General features: G+C 45.5%; 1 protein-coding gene across 1 annotated transcript in view; it reads left to right on the forward strand.

Moving 5' to 3' along the window:
• Positions 1–319: 319 nt before the first annotated feature.
• Positions 320–16,009, forward strand: part of LOC143773599 (stimulated by retinoic acid gene 6 protein-like) — a 184,819-nt gene continuing 169,129 nt past the window's right edge. Inside the window, exon 1 of the mRNA XM_077260998.1 lies at positions 320–372. Within this exon, the coding sequence (XP_077117113.1) occupies positions 347–372 (26 nt within the window). The 5' untranslated portion in view covers positions 320–346. The remainder of the gene's footprint in view (positions 373–16,009) is intronic.

The raw sequence follows: 16,009 nt of genomic DNA on the forward strand, positions 1-16,009 counted from the left end.
ACACAATGTGTGAACAAGCTCTTACAAAGGCGGAATGTTCAGCTTTTAAACAAACCTAGTTTTGTGTTTTATTTGTACCGTAATTTGTTATTACACAATGACCAGGTGTGAAATCTTACAATTTATTCTTCTATTGATTTTAGATTATGTATACACAAAGCACATGCGAGGCATACATAATAAATGTCAACTAGTGTGGCCACATTTTAACAAATCATACCGGTAATGTTTTCATCAGTTTCCGGCTGATAACACATTCCCAGTGTTTTACTTTTCACCTGGCTGGAAGCACATTGCAGTCACACCTTGTGACCCACTACTACAGCAGCAGCAGCCAAAGGAACCCATGGAGTCTGTTCCTACCTATGAAGTGTGAGTACAGAATGATGAGTGATGTATACTGTTGTGTAATGGAACCTTTAGATATTACACATAAATAATGGTTCCATGTAATATTTGGACTGGTTTAATAAGAAGTTTAGAGACCCCAAAAGTGTGACTTGAATGCCACCTATGTGCTGGAGCTTCTCGTTAACTCCTTACTGTACTCCATTTAATAGGTCCTGCATTTACCAATAAACCAGATGATATGTTAACAATTGTTGCTACATTTTTTGTTTCTGAAGATATGGTGTATTGTGTATTGTAAAGAACTAACTGTATTGACATCTGTTCTCGTGTCTGAAGACAGACGTGAGTGGTATGTGTTACATTTCCCATACTCTCTCAAGTACTTTTTATCTACAACTTTATTTTTTGCAATCTTTTTTCATTAAAAGTTAATACATAAGAAACTTGAAATTATACATGCAAACATATATTTACACCTACAAATGCGAAATGAATTTTTCACTGTCAGATCTTTTATCACTAGCTAGTAAGCTTAATAGAGGACAATTAACCCATACAAAATATTGTTACAGTTCTAATGTTTTAATTCATTTTTATTCAATATCTCCCAATGTATTAGATTAAAACATTATAATAAGATACTAAAGTATTCTTTATCATTAATGAAAATTAATAAATTGAGTGGCGCTACGTATTACAGGGTTCTCATTCCTGCTGCGAATAAAACAATCTCCACCAATGATTGTATGCGTAATAAATAAGTTAAAAAGTTGGATATATAATATCCGTATTCGCGCTAATAAAAACCCCAAGGAAAAAAGGACATAAAATGCTCACTATTGAATGTAGCCAATAATAAAGCCAATAACAAATAACTCCATTGCTGTAAATAAAAAATAATAGCACAATATGAAGATCACTCCCAACTTGTAAGTGATAGTAAATGTCTTACCCTGCACCAATATTCAGGATAGTGTATGGGGTGCCTGGTTGCAGACTGTGATCCTCACATTGGATGAGATGCTGGGTTGCAGGCTGTATTAGTCCGGCGTCGGCTCACAACGTTGTGTTGAAGAAAAAAATCGCTGATTCTGCTCGCGTACGGCGGTTGCCTCGGCCGATGGCAGCTCACCGTTACGCCCAGCTTTCGCTTGCGATGGTTGGTGCTCGTGCATGCAGGTGAGTGTCCTTCGAAGTGCGCGATGTGAAAGACAGCGTTACGGAAGGACCTGTGTGCGCGAGTAACGTGACCACCCACGTGAATGGAAGATGCACTACGGATGGCGGTAGGGACCAAAGAAGATCGACGCGTTTCGGAGACGTCTGTCTCCTTCCTCAGGAATGGGCCCTACCCCATAGTCACTGCCCTTATAACCGCCATCCGTCCATTCAAATTACTGAAATCCAAAAAGCTCCACCCCACTATTTAGTCCATTGGGAACAACAGTGTTTAGGGTGAAGATCCATCTCGTCTCTGCTCTTGACATGGCTTTGATGAAATTGCCACCCCTCCAATGTGGAGATATTTTCTCGATACCTGTAACCTCTGTACCCGACATGGATCCATTATGCTGTTCCAAAAAATGCTTAGAAAGAGGGTGCCCCATAAATTTCTTCTTAATGTTCTGAATATGCTCGCTGATCCTTATTTTAAGCGGTCTTTTTGTACGACCTATATATACCTTATTGCAGGAACATCTAATAGCATATATAACCCCTTTAGTTGAGCAAGTAATGAAATCCTTTATAATAAATTCAGTCTTGTCTTTACAGAACTTGCTTTGCTTTCTAGTTTGTACCTGTTTACACATGGTACATGTTTGACATGGAAAAAAGCCTTTTAACAACTCCCGAGATAATGTGGTTTGTTTCAAGTCAGATTTATTTTGTATAGTAGGAGCTATACCCAGTTTAATGCCAATTCACATATTTTGAGAAAAATAGTGAAAAAACATTGGCACGTTTTAAAAAACGATAAGATCTTGGGGGACACATTATCAAATCAGCCTCGCTTTATATATAAAAAATGCCGGAATTTAGGTAATCTTATAGCTCCTACTATACAAAATAAATCTGACTTGAAACAAACCACATTATCTCGGGAGTTGTTAAAAGGCTTTTTTCCATGTCAAACATGTACCATGTGTAAACAGGTACAAACTAGAAAGCAAAGCAAGTTCTGTAAAGACAAGACTGAATTTATTATAAAGGATTTCATTACTTGCTCAACTAAAGGGGTTATATATGCTATTAGATGTTCCTGCAATAAGGTATATATAGGTCGTACAAAAAGACCGCTTAAAATAAGGATCAGCGAGCATATTCAGAACATTAAGAAGAAATTTATGGGGCACCCTCTTTCTAAGCATTTTTTGGAACAGCATAATGGATCCATGTCGGGTACAGAGGTTACAGGTATCGAGAAAATATCTCCACATTGGAGGGGTGGCAATTTCATCAAAGCCATGTCAAGAGCAGAGACGAGATGGATCTTCACCCTAAACACTGTTGTTCCCAATGGACTAAATAGTGGGGTGGAGCTTTTTGGATTTCAGTAATTTGAATGGACGGATGGCGGTTATAAGGGCAGTGACTATGGGGTAGGGCCCATTCCTGAGGAAGGAGACAGACGTCTCCGAAACGCGTCGATCTTCTTTGGTCCCTACCGCCATCCGTAGTGCATCTTCCATTCACGTGGGTGGTCACGTTACTCGCGCACACAGGTCCTTCCGTAACGCTGTCTTTCACACCGCGCACTTCGAAGGACACTCACCTGCATGCACGAGCACCAACCATCGCAAGCGAAAGCTGGGCGTAACGGTGAGCTGCCATCGGCCGAGGCAACCGCCGTACGCGAGCAGAATCAGCGATTTTTTTTCTTCAACACAACGTTGTGAGCCGACGCCGGACTAATACAGCCTGCAACCCAGCATCTCATCCAATGTGAGGATCACAGTCTGCAACCAGGCACCCCATACACTATCCTGAATATTGGTGCAGGGTAAGACATTTACTATCACTTACAAGTTGGGAGTGATCTTCATATTGTGCTATTATTTTTTATTTACAGCAATGGAGTTATTTGTTATTGGCTTTATTATTGGCTACATTCAATAGTGAGCATTTTATGTCCTTTTTTCCTTGGGGTTTTTATTAGCGCGAATACGGATATTATATATCCAACTTTTTAACTCATTAATGAAAATTACTTTACATGGTATTACAACTTCATTGTCATTTTTCATTTTGTGAAATTTACGTTTTTATAATTTTTCTATACACTTTCTGTATCAATATCTCATATGAATTTACAAGTCATTTGTTAAGAATATTCATTACTTCCAAGGATTTAAAAATGTGATGGATACATACCATATATATTCGAGTATAAGCCGAGATTTTCAGCCCAAATTTTTGGGCTGAAAGTGCCCCTCTCGGCTTATACTCGAGTCATGATCGGTGGTGGGGTCGGTGGGTGAGGACTGTCATATACTCACCTAGTTCCGGCGTTCCTGGCGCTCCCCCTGCCCGTCCCACTGTCTCCGGGTGCCGCAGCCTCTTCCCCTGAGCGGTCACGTGGGACCGCTCATTGGAGAAATGAATAGGCTGCTCCACCTCCCATAGGGGCGGAGCCGCCTATTCATTTCTCTAATGAGCGGTAACGGTGACCGCTGATAGAGGAAGAGGCTGCGGCACCGAAGACCAGCTGTCCGGGGGAAGGAGCGGGACGCCGGGAGCAGGTAAGTATTACATATTCACCTGTCCTCGTTCCACACGCTGGGCCTCGCGCCATCTTCCCGGCGTCTCTCCGCACTGACTGTGCAGGTCAGAGGGCACGATGACGCATATAGTGTGCGCGCCGCCCTCTGCCTGATCAGTCAGTGCAGAGAGACGCCGGGACGGGCCGCTGAGGAGCTGCAAGCAAGAGAGGTGAGTATGTCGTTTTTTTTATTGCAGCAGCAGCAATGGCACAGATTTATGTGGAGTATCTATGGGGCAACGGTGCAGAGCACTATATGGCACAGCTATGGGGCAACGGTGCAGAGCACTATATGGCACAGCTATGGGGCAACGGTGCAGAGCACTATATGGCACAGCTATGGGGCAACGGTGCAGAGCACTATATATATGGCACAGCTATGGGGCAATGGTGCAGAGCATTATATAAGGGGACAATACAAATATCTCGCTGAGGATCTGTTTATACCAAGGAAGGTGACGGGCACAAGGGGGCATTCTTTGCGTCTGGAGGAGAGAAGGTTTTTCCACCAACATAGAAGAGGATTCTTTACTGTTAGGGCAGTGAGAATCTGGAATTGCTTGCCTGAGGAGGTGGTGATGGCGAACTCAGTCGAGGGGTTCAAGAGAGGCCTGGATGTCTTCCTGGAGCAGAACAATATTGTATCATACAATTATTAGGTTCTGTAGAAGGACGTAGATCTGGGGATTTATTATGATGGAATATAGGCTGAACTGGATGGACAAATGTCTTTTTTCGGCCTTACTAACTATGTTACTATGTTACTATGTTATTATATATATGGCACAGCTATGGGGCAACGGTGCAGAGCACTATATATATGGCACAGCTATGGGGCAATGGTGCAGAGCATTATATATATGGCACAGCTATGGGGCAACGGTGCAGAGCACTATATATATGGCACAGCTATGGGGCAATGGTGCAGAGCATTATATATATGGCACAGCTATGGGGCAACGGTGCAGAGCACTATATATATGGCACAGCTATGGGGCAACGGTGCAGAGCACTATATGGCACAGCTATGGGGCAACAGTGCAGAGCACTATATGGCACAGCTATGGGGCAACGGTGCAGAGCATTATATATATGGCACAGCTATGGGGCAACGGTGCAGAGCACTATATGGCACAGCTATGGGGCAACGGTGCAGAGCACTATATGGCACAGCTATGGGGCAACGGTGCAGAGCACTATATGGCACAGCTATGGGGCAACAGTGCAGAGCATTATATATATGGCACAGCTATGGGGCAACGGTGCAGAGCATTATATATATGGCACAGCTATGGGGCACCGGTGCAGAGCATTATATATATGGCACAGCTATGGGGCAACGGTGCAGAGCACTATATATATGGCACAGCTATGGGGCAACGGTGCAGAGCATTATATATATGGCACAGCTATGGGGCAATGGTGCAGAGCATTATATATATGGCACAGCTATGGGGCAACGGTGCAGAGCACTATATATATGGCACAGCTATGGGGCAACGGTGCAGAGCATTATATATATGGCACAGCTATGGGGCAACGGTGCAGAGCACTATATGGCACAGCTATGGGGCAACGGTGCAGAGCACTATATGGCACAGCTATGGGGCAACGGTGCAGAGCACTATATATATGGCACAGCTATGGGGCAACGGTGCAGAGCACTATATGGCACAGCTATGGGGCAACGGTGCAGAGCACTATATGGCACAGCTATGGGGCAACGGTGCAGAGCACTATATATATGGCACAGCTATGGGGCAATGGTGTAGAGCATTATATATATGGCACAGCTATGGGGCAACGGTGCAGAGCACTATATATATGGCACAGCTATGGGGCAACGGTGCAGAGCACTATATGGCACAGCTATGGGGCAACAGTGCAGAGCACTATATGGCACAGCTATGGGGCAACGGTGCAGAGCATTATATATATGGCACAGCTATGGGGCAACGGTGCAGAGCACTATATATATGGCACAGCTATGGGGCAACGGTGCAGAGCATTATATATATATGGCACAGCTATGGGGCAACGGTGCAGAGCACTATATGGCACAGCTATGGGGCAATGGTGCAGAGCACTATATGGCACAGCTATGGGGCAACGGTGCAGAGCGCTATATGGCACAGCTATGGGGCAACGGTGCAGAGCATTATATATATGGCACAGCTATGGGGCAACGGTGCAGAGCATTATATATATGGCACAGCTATGGGGCAACGGTGCAGAGCATTATATATATGGCACAGCTATGGGGCACCGGTGCAGAGCATTATATATATGGCACAGCTATGGGGCAATGGTGCAGAGCATTATATATATGGCACAGCTATGGGGCAACGGTGCAGAGCACTATATATATGGCACAGCTATGGGGCAACGGTGCAGAGCATTATATATATGGCACAGCTATGGGGCAACGGTGCAGAGCACTATATATATGGCACAGCTATGGGGCAACGGTGCAGAGCACTATATGGCACAGCTATGGGGCAACGGTGCAGAGCACTATATGGCACAGCAATGGGGCAACGGTGCAGAGCACTATATGGCACAGCTATGGGGCAACGGTGCAGAGCACTATATGGCACAGCTATGGGGCAACGGTGCAGAGCACTATATATATGGCACAGCTATGGGGCAATGGTGCAGAGCATTATATACAGTGCCTAAAAGTAGTATTCAACCCCCTGCAGATTTAGCAGGTTTAATAAGATGCAAATAAGTTAGAGCCTTCAAACTTCAAACAAGAGCAGGATTTATTAACAGATGCATAAATCTTACAAACCAAAAAGTTTTGTTGCTCAGTTAAATTTTTATAAATTTTAAACATAAAAGTGTGGGTCAATTATTATTCAACCCCTAGGTTTAATATTTTGTGGAATAACCTTTGTTTGCAATTACAGCTAATAATCGTCTTTTATAAGACCTGATCAGGCCGGCACAGGTCTCTGGAGTTATCTTGGCCCACTCCTCCATGCAGATCTTCTCCAAGTTATCTAGGTTCTTTGGGTGTCTCATGTGGACTTTAATCTTGAGCTCCTTCCACAAGTTTTCAATTGGGTTAAGGTCAGGAGACTGACTAGGCCACTGCAACACCTTGATTTTTTGCCTCTTGAACCAGGCCTTGGTTTTCTTGGCTGTGTGCTTTGGGTCGTTGTCTTGTTGGAAGATGAAATGACGACACATCTTAAGATCCTTGATGGAGGAGCGGAGGTTCTTGGCCAAAATCTCCAGGTAGGCCGTGCTATCCATCTTCCCATGGATGCGGACCAGATGGACAGGCCCCTTGGCTGAGAAACAGCCCCACAGCAGGATGCTGCCACCACCATGCTTGACTGTAGGGATGGTATTCTTGGGGTCGTATGCAGTGCCATCCAGTCTCCAAACGTCACGTGTGTGGTTGGCACCAAAGATCTCGATCTTGGTCTCATCAGACCAGAGAACCTTGAACCAGTCAGTCTCAGAGTCCTCCAAGTGATCATGAGCAAACTGTAGACGAGCCTTGACATGACGCTTTGAAAGTAAAGGTACCTTACGGGCTCGTCTGGAACGGAGACCATTGCGGTGGAGTACATTACTTATGGTATTGACTGAAACCAATGTCCCCACTGCCATGAGATCTTCCCGGAGCTCCTTCCTTGTTGTCCTTGGGTTAGCCTTGACTCTTCGGACAAGCCTGGCCTCGGCACGGGAGGAAACTTTCAAAGGCTGTCCAGGCCGTGGAAGGCTAACAGTAGTTCCATAAGCCTTCCACTTCCGGATGATGCTCCCAACAGTGGAGACAGGTAGGCCCAACTCCTTGGAAAGGGTTTTGTACCCCTTGCCAGCCTTTTGACCCTCCACGATCTTGTCTCTGATGGCCTTGGAATGCTCCTTTGTCTTTCCCATGTTGACCATGTTTGAGTGCTGTTCACAAGTTTGGGGAGGGTCTTAAATAGTCAGAAACGGCTGGAAAAAGAGATAATTAATCCAAACATGTGAAGCTCATTGTTCTTTGTGCCTGAACTACTTCTTAATACTTTAGGGGAACCAAACAGAATTCTGGTGGGTTGAGGGGTTGAATAATAAATGACCCTCTGAAAAAACTTTTCCCAATTTAAAAAAAAAATAAACAAAGAAATAACATTCTTTTTTGCTGCAGTGCATTTCACACTTCCAGGCTGATCTACAGTCCAAATGTCACAATGCCAAGTTAATTCCAAATGTGTAAACCTGCTAAATCTGCAGGGGGTTGAATCCTACTTGTAGGCACTGTATATGGCACAGCTATGGGGCAACGGTGCAGAGCACTATATATATGGCACAGCTATGGGGCAACGGTGCAGAGCACTATATGGCACAGCTATGGGGCAACGGTGCAGAGCATTATATATATATGGCACAGCTATGGGGCAACGGTGCAGAGCACTATATATATGGCACAGCTATGGGGCAACGGTGCAGAGCACTATATGGCACAGCTATGGGGCAACGGTGCAGAGCACTATATGGCACAGCTATGGGGCAACGGTGCAGAGCACTATATGGCACAGCTATGGGGCAACGGTGCAGAGCATTATATATATGGCACAGCTATGGGGCAACGGTGCAGAGCATTATATATATATGGCACAGCTATGGGGCAACGGTGCAGAGCACTATATGGCACAGCTATGGGACAACGGTGCAGAGCACTATATGGCACAGCTATGGGGCAACGGTGCAGAGCATTATATATATGGCACAGCTATGGGGCAACGGTGCAGAGCATTATATATATGGCACAACTATGGGGCACCAGTGCAGAGCATTATATATATGGCACAGCTATGGGGCAACGGTGCAGAGCACTATATGGCACAGCTATGGGGCAACGGTGCAGAGCATTATATATATGGCACAGCTATGGGGCAACGGTGCAGAGCATTATATATATGGCACAACTATGGGGCACCGGTGCAGAGCATTATATATATGGCACAGCTATGGGGCAACGGTGCAGAGCACTATATATATGGCACAGCTATGGGGCAACGGTGCAGAGCATTATATATATGGCACAGCTATGGGGCAATGGTGCAGAGCATTATATATATGGCACAGCTATGGGGCAACGGTGCAGAGCACTATATATATGGCACAGCTATGGGGCAACGGTGCAGAGCATTATATATATGGCACAGCTATGGGGCAACGGTGCAGAGCACTATATGGCACAGCTATGGGGCAACGGTGCAGAGCACTATATATATGGCACAGCTATGGGGCAATGGTGTAGAGCATTATATATATGGCACAGCTATGGGGCAACGGTGCAGAGCACTATATATATGGCACAGCTATGGGGCAACGGTGCAGAGCATTATATATATGGCACAGCTATGGGGCAATGGTGCAGAGCACTATATATATGGCACAGCTATGGGGCAACGGTGCAGAGCACTATATGGCACAGCTATGGGGCAACGGTGCAGAGCATTATATATATATGGCACAGCTATGGGGCAACGGTGCAGAGCACTATATGGCACAGCTATGGGGCAATGGTGCAGAGCACTATATGGCACAGCTATGGGGCAACGGTGCAGAGCACTATATGGCACAGCTATGGGGCAACGGTGCAGAGCATTATATATATGGCACAGCTATGGGGCAACGGTGCAGAGCATTATATATATGGCACAGCTATGGGGCACCGATGCAGAGCACTATATGGCACAGCTATGGGGCAACGGTGCAGAGCACTATATGGCACAGCTATGGGGCAACGGTGCAGAGCACTATATGGCACAGCTATGGGGCAACGGTGCAGAGCACTATATATATGGCACAGCTATGGGGCAACGGTGCAGAGCATTATATATATGGCACAGCTATGGGGCAATGGTGCAGAGCATTATATATATGGCACAGCTATAGGGCAACGGTGCAGAGCACTATATATATGGCACAGCTATGGGGCACCGGTGCAGAGCATTATATATATGGCACAGCTATGGGGCAATGGTGCAGAGCATTATATATATGGCACAGCTATGGGGCAACGGTGCAGAGCACTATATATATGGCACAGCTATGGGACAATGGTGCAGAGCATTATATATATGGCACAGCTATGGGGCAACGGTGCAGAGCACTATATATATGGCACAGCTATGGGGCAACGGTGCAGAGCACTATATATATGGCACAGCTATGGGGCAACGGTGCAGAGCACTATATGGCACAGCTATGGGGCAACAGTGCAGAGCACTATATGGCACAGCTATGGGGCAACGGTGCAGAGCATTATATATATGGCACAGCTATGGGGCAACGGTGCAGAGCACTATATGGCACAGCTATGGGGCAACGGTGCAGAGCACTATATATATGGCACAGCTATGGGGCAATGGTGTAGAGCATTATATATATGGCACAGCTATGGGGCAACGGTGCAGAGCACTATATATATGGCACAGCTATGGGGCAACGGTGCAGAGCATTATATATATGGCACAGCTATGGGGCAATGGTGCAGAGCACTATATATATGGCACAGCTATGGGGCAACGGTGCAGAGCACTATATGGCACAGCTATGGGGCAACGGTGCAGAGCATTATATATATATGGCACAGCTATGGGGCAACGGTGCAGAGCACTATATGGCACAGCTATGGGGCAATGGTGCAGAGCACTATATGGCACAGCTATGGGGCAACGGTGCAGAGCACTATATGGCACAGCTATGGGGCAACGGTGCAGAGCATTATATATATGGCACAGCTATGGGGCAACGGTGCAGAGCATTATATATATGGCACAGCTATGGGGCACCGATGCAGAGCACTATATGGCACAGCTATGGGGCAACGGTGCAGAGCACTATATGGCACAGCTATGGGGCAACGGTGCAGAGCACTATATGGCACAGCTATGGGGCAACGGTGCAGAGCACTATATATATGGCACAGCTATGGGGCAACGGTGCAGAGCATTATATATATGGCACAGCTATGGGGCAATGGTGCAGAGCATTATATATATGGCACAGCTATAGGGCAACGGTGCAGAGCACTATATATATGGCACAGCTATGGGGCACCGGTGCAGAGCATTATATATATGGCACAGCTATGGGGCAATGGTGCAGAGCATTATATATATGGCACAGCTATGGGGCAACGGTGCAGAGCACTATATATATGGCACAGCTATGGGGCAATGGTGCAGAGCATTATATATATGGCACAGCTATGGGGCAACGGTGCAGAGCACTATATATATGGCACAGCTATGGGGCAACGGTGCAGAGCACTATATATATGGCACAGCTATGGGGCAATGGTGCAGAGCACTATATGGCACAGCTATGGGGCAACAGTGCAGAGCACTATATGGCACAGCTATGGGGCAACGGTGCAGAGCATTATATATATGGCACAGCTATGGGGCAACGGTGCAGAGCACTATATGGCACAGCTATGGGGCAACGGTGCAGAGCACTATATGGCACAGCTATGGGGCAACGGTGCAGAGCACTATATGGCACAGCTATGGGGCAACGGTGCAGAGCACTATATGGCACAGCTATGGGGCAACGGTGCAGAGCACTATATGGCACAGCTATGGGGCAACGGTGCAGAGCATTATATATATGGCACAGCTATGGAGCAACGGTGCAGAGCATTATATATATGGCACAGCTATGGGGCAACGGTGCAGAGCATTATATACACTCACCGGCCACTTTATTAGGTACACCATGCTAGTAACGGGTTGGACCCCCTTTTGCCTTCAGAACTGCCTCAATTCTTCGTGGCATAGATTCAACAAGGTGCTGGAAGCATTCGTCAGAGATTTTGGTCCATATTGACATGATGGCATCACACAGTTGCCGCAGATTTGTCGGCTGCACATCCCAAAGATGCTCCATACAAGGCAGGATGGATCCATGCTTTCATGTTGTTTACGCCAAATTCTGACCCTACCATCCGAATGTCGCAGCAGAAATCGAGACTCATCAGACCAAGCAACGTTTTTCCAATCTTCTACTGTCCAATTTCGATGGGCTTGTACAAATTGTAGCCTCAGTTTCCTGTTCTTAGCTGAAAGGAGTGGTACCCGGTGTGGTCTTCTGCTGCTGTAGCCCATCTGCCTCAAAGTTCGACGCACTGTGCGTTCAGAGATGCTCTTAGGCCTACCTTGGTTGAAACGGGTGGCGATTTGAGTCACTGTTGCCTTTCTATCAGCTCGAACCAGTCTGCCCATTCTCCTCTGACCTCTGGCATCAACAAGGCATTTCCGCCCACAGAACTGCCGCTCACTGGATTTTTTTTCTTTTTCGGACCATTCTCTGTAAACCCTAGAGATGGTTGTGCGTGAAAATCCCAGTAGATCAGCAGTTTCTGAAATACTCAGACCAGCCCTTCTGGCACCAACAACCATGCCACGTTCAAAGGCACTCAAATCACCTTTCTTCCCCATACTGATGCTCGGTTTGAACTGCAGGAGATTGTCTTGACCATGTCTACATGCCTAAATGCACTGAGTTGCCGCCATGTGATTGGCTGATTAGAAATTAAGTGTTAACAAGAAGTTGGACAGGTGTACCTAATAAAGTGGCCAGTGAGTGTATATGGCACAGCTGTCTATGGGGCAACGGTGCAGAGCATTGTATATATGGCACAGCTTTATGTGGAGCATCTATGGGGCAACGGTGCAGAGCATGGTATATATGACACAGCTTTATGTGGAGCATCTATGGGGCCATAATGAACGGTGCAGAGCATTATATGTGGCACAGCTTTATGTGGAGCATCTATGGGGCCATAATGAACGGTATGGAGTATCTATTTTTAATTTTGAAATTCACCGGTACCTGCTGCATTTTCCACCCTAGGCTTATACTCGAGTCAATACGTTTTCCCAGTTTTTTGTGGCAAAATTAGGGGGGTCGGCTTATACTCGGGTCGGCTTATACTCGGGTCGGCTTATACTCGAGTATATACGGAAGGTAACAGAATAATCTGTGTGCATCAGAACTGTGTTCTAATGCAAAGAATGTGTGTGATCATTGCATGATCAGGATAAATTTGTATCTGCCTGATGTAAAGTTCCTATGAAGAGAACCAGAAATCTGTAGGGGATTGATATTGAAAGAATATAGAGCCATTGCTTAACTTCAGTATGTAAGGGTACCGTCTCACAAAACGATTTACCAATGATCACGACCAGCGATACGACCTGGCCGTGATCGTTGGTAAGTCGTTGTGTGGTCGCTGGGGAGCTGTCACACAGACAGCTCTCCAGCGACCAACGATGCCGAAATCCCCGGGTAAACGTCGGGTTACTAAGCGCAGGGCCGCGCATAGTAACCCGATGTTTACCCTGGTTACCAAAAAAACCAAACAGTACATACTCACATTCCGGTGTCCGTCAGGTCCCTTGCCGTCTGCTTCCCGCACTGACTGACTGCCGGCCGTAAAGTGAAAGCAGAGCACAGCGGTGACGTCACCGCTGTGCTCTGCTTTCACTTTACGGCCGGCAGTCAGTCAGTGCGGGAAGCAGACGGCAAGGGACCTGACGGACACCGGAATGTGAGTATGTACTGTTTTTTTTTTTTTACATTTACGATGGTAACCAGGGTAAACATCGGGTTACAAAGCGCGGCCCTGCGCTTAGTAACCCGATGTTTACCCTGGTTACAAGCGAATACATCGTTGGATCGGTGTCACACACACCGATCCAACGATGACAGCGGGAGATCCAGCGATGAAAGAAATTTCCAAACGATCTGCTATGACGTACGATTCACAGCGGGGTCCCTGATCGCTGCTGCGTGTCAGACACAGCGATATCATATGGATATCGCTAGAACGTCATGGATCGTGCCGTCGTAGCGACAAAAGTGCCACTGTGAGACGGTACCCTAAGGTCTTGGGATAGAACTAGAAGGTGTTACTTTATGCTAATGTTCTTTTAGTCAATTTATCTCCTTGTTGAAATGGTCTGTGTATATTATCCTTGGCTCAGTTATCTACATAAATGTGCCGTATGATCACCCTGTTTCTCAAGAGGTTAAAGGGAATCTATCACCCCCTGGGACACTTTTCAGCTATTACTATGGGCATACAGGTAATAGAAATGTTAATCTAATCTTACCTGTATGTTTCATAGCTGCTGTCTAGATGTGCAGAAATAGATTTTTATTTCATTGTTAAGGATTTCTTCAAGGCTCATGGGCCTGGAAGAAATCCCTGCCTCCGCTCTTCATTATACTATCACCCCTCTCCCATGCGTATCACACTGACCTGTGACGTGCAGTTGTTGCTCCAGAATCCAGCTCAGGCGCCCTCCACTCACTCCACAATCTGTACCTTTTCCTTCTCTCTATGGTCCGTGTATTCAGCATTCTAGTGTGCAGGCGCCGACACACAAAATAATAATATAATAATAAAAATTTTGATTTTTAGGAGCAAAACAGTAACAATGCAGTGACGTTACAAGGATCTGCATAATTAATCATATGCTAAATAGTTACAAGTCAAATTTATGTATGAGATAGCCAAGATGATTGTCTATAAAATGATGGTAGTCTCAGATTCGAAGTGGACTAGTGGATGGTGAGATATGGAGCCTAGAAGTCAAAACTTGAAAACATTGTTACAATTTGGTTTGTCAGTGTATATGCTAAGTTTAGTAGTCCACAAATATAACAATCACAACATACCTTGGTGGAAAAACGGTTACCTGGAACAATCGTAACATCAAATAAGGATATCATGTAATGGTATTATGTACTCACTCATACAGTCATTTATGGACAGCGGTTCCTCTGCTCAGGTGCAAGGTTGGAGGGAGAAATTTAGTAAATCTAATCAAAAAGCAAGGTGGAGAAGTTAATTTTATTGTGCAAGAAACATGAAAGCTAAGATCTAATTGTCAATTTTGGAACATATCACTGCATTTATTTGCATTTGTGTTTAGAAATCTCCTCCTATAAGATACTCTCTATACTAATGGACATTCAAATAGATGATCATTATCAAACTACATTCCTCACCCAGATGTTACCCTTTCATGGGTATAATTACAGCTACTGTAGCCCAAACCTAACTGTAGCCCTACTGTAGCCCACTTTGATGCAAAAATGTCCATCCTTTTATTGGAAAAGAGTATTTTGTAGGCTTTCTGTTGACTTGTGACACATGGTGGATTCTTATTTGTTCAGAAGTTCTGATAAATGACTGATATCTATTGCTACAATTCACATTACTGTGAACAAGTAGTGAAACAGGCATTCCTGGCAGTGCTATAGGGTCCTTTGTATCCTAATAATGCACTTTTTACTATATTTGCAGCAGTGGCACTCTACTTGTGTATTAGGAGTTGGTGCTCTTGTTTTGTAATGTATTAGTTTTCATTCATCACACTGTATTTGATACTTTTTCAGCAAGATACTTTGAAATTATCCATTGAGGAAGGATTATCTTTAGAACCACTCGGAATGGTGTGTGAAGAAAATAAAGTTAATTAAAAAAATTGCATACTTCAGCGATTCCACACAATACCCATCTCAATGCTTCTTAAGGTACCGTCTCACATAACGATTTACCAACGATCACGACCAGCGATACAACCTGGCCGTGATCGTTGGTAAGTGGTTGTATGGTCGCTGGGGAGCTGTCACACAGACCGCTCTCCAGCGACCAACGATGCCGAGGTTCGCTGGTAACCAGGGTAAACATCGGGTTACTAAGCGCAGGGCCGCGCTTAGTAACCCGATGTTTACCCTGGTTACCAGCGAACGCATCGCTGGATCGCTGTCACACACAACGATCCAGCGATGACAGCGAGAGATCCAGCGACGAAAGAAAGTTTCAAATGATCTGCTATGACGTACGATTCTCAGCAGGGTCCCTGATCG

Source organism: Ranitomeya variabilis, chromosome 5 (assembly GCF_051348905.1).
Source record: "Ranitomeya variabilis isolate aRanVar5 chromosome 5, aRanVar5.hap1, whole genome shotgun sequence".
NCBI classification, from domain to species: Eukaryota; Metazoa; Chordata; class Amphibia; order Anura; family Dendrobatidae; genus Ranitomeya; species Ranitomeya variabilis.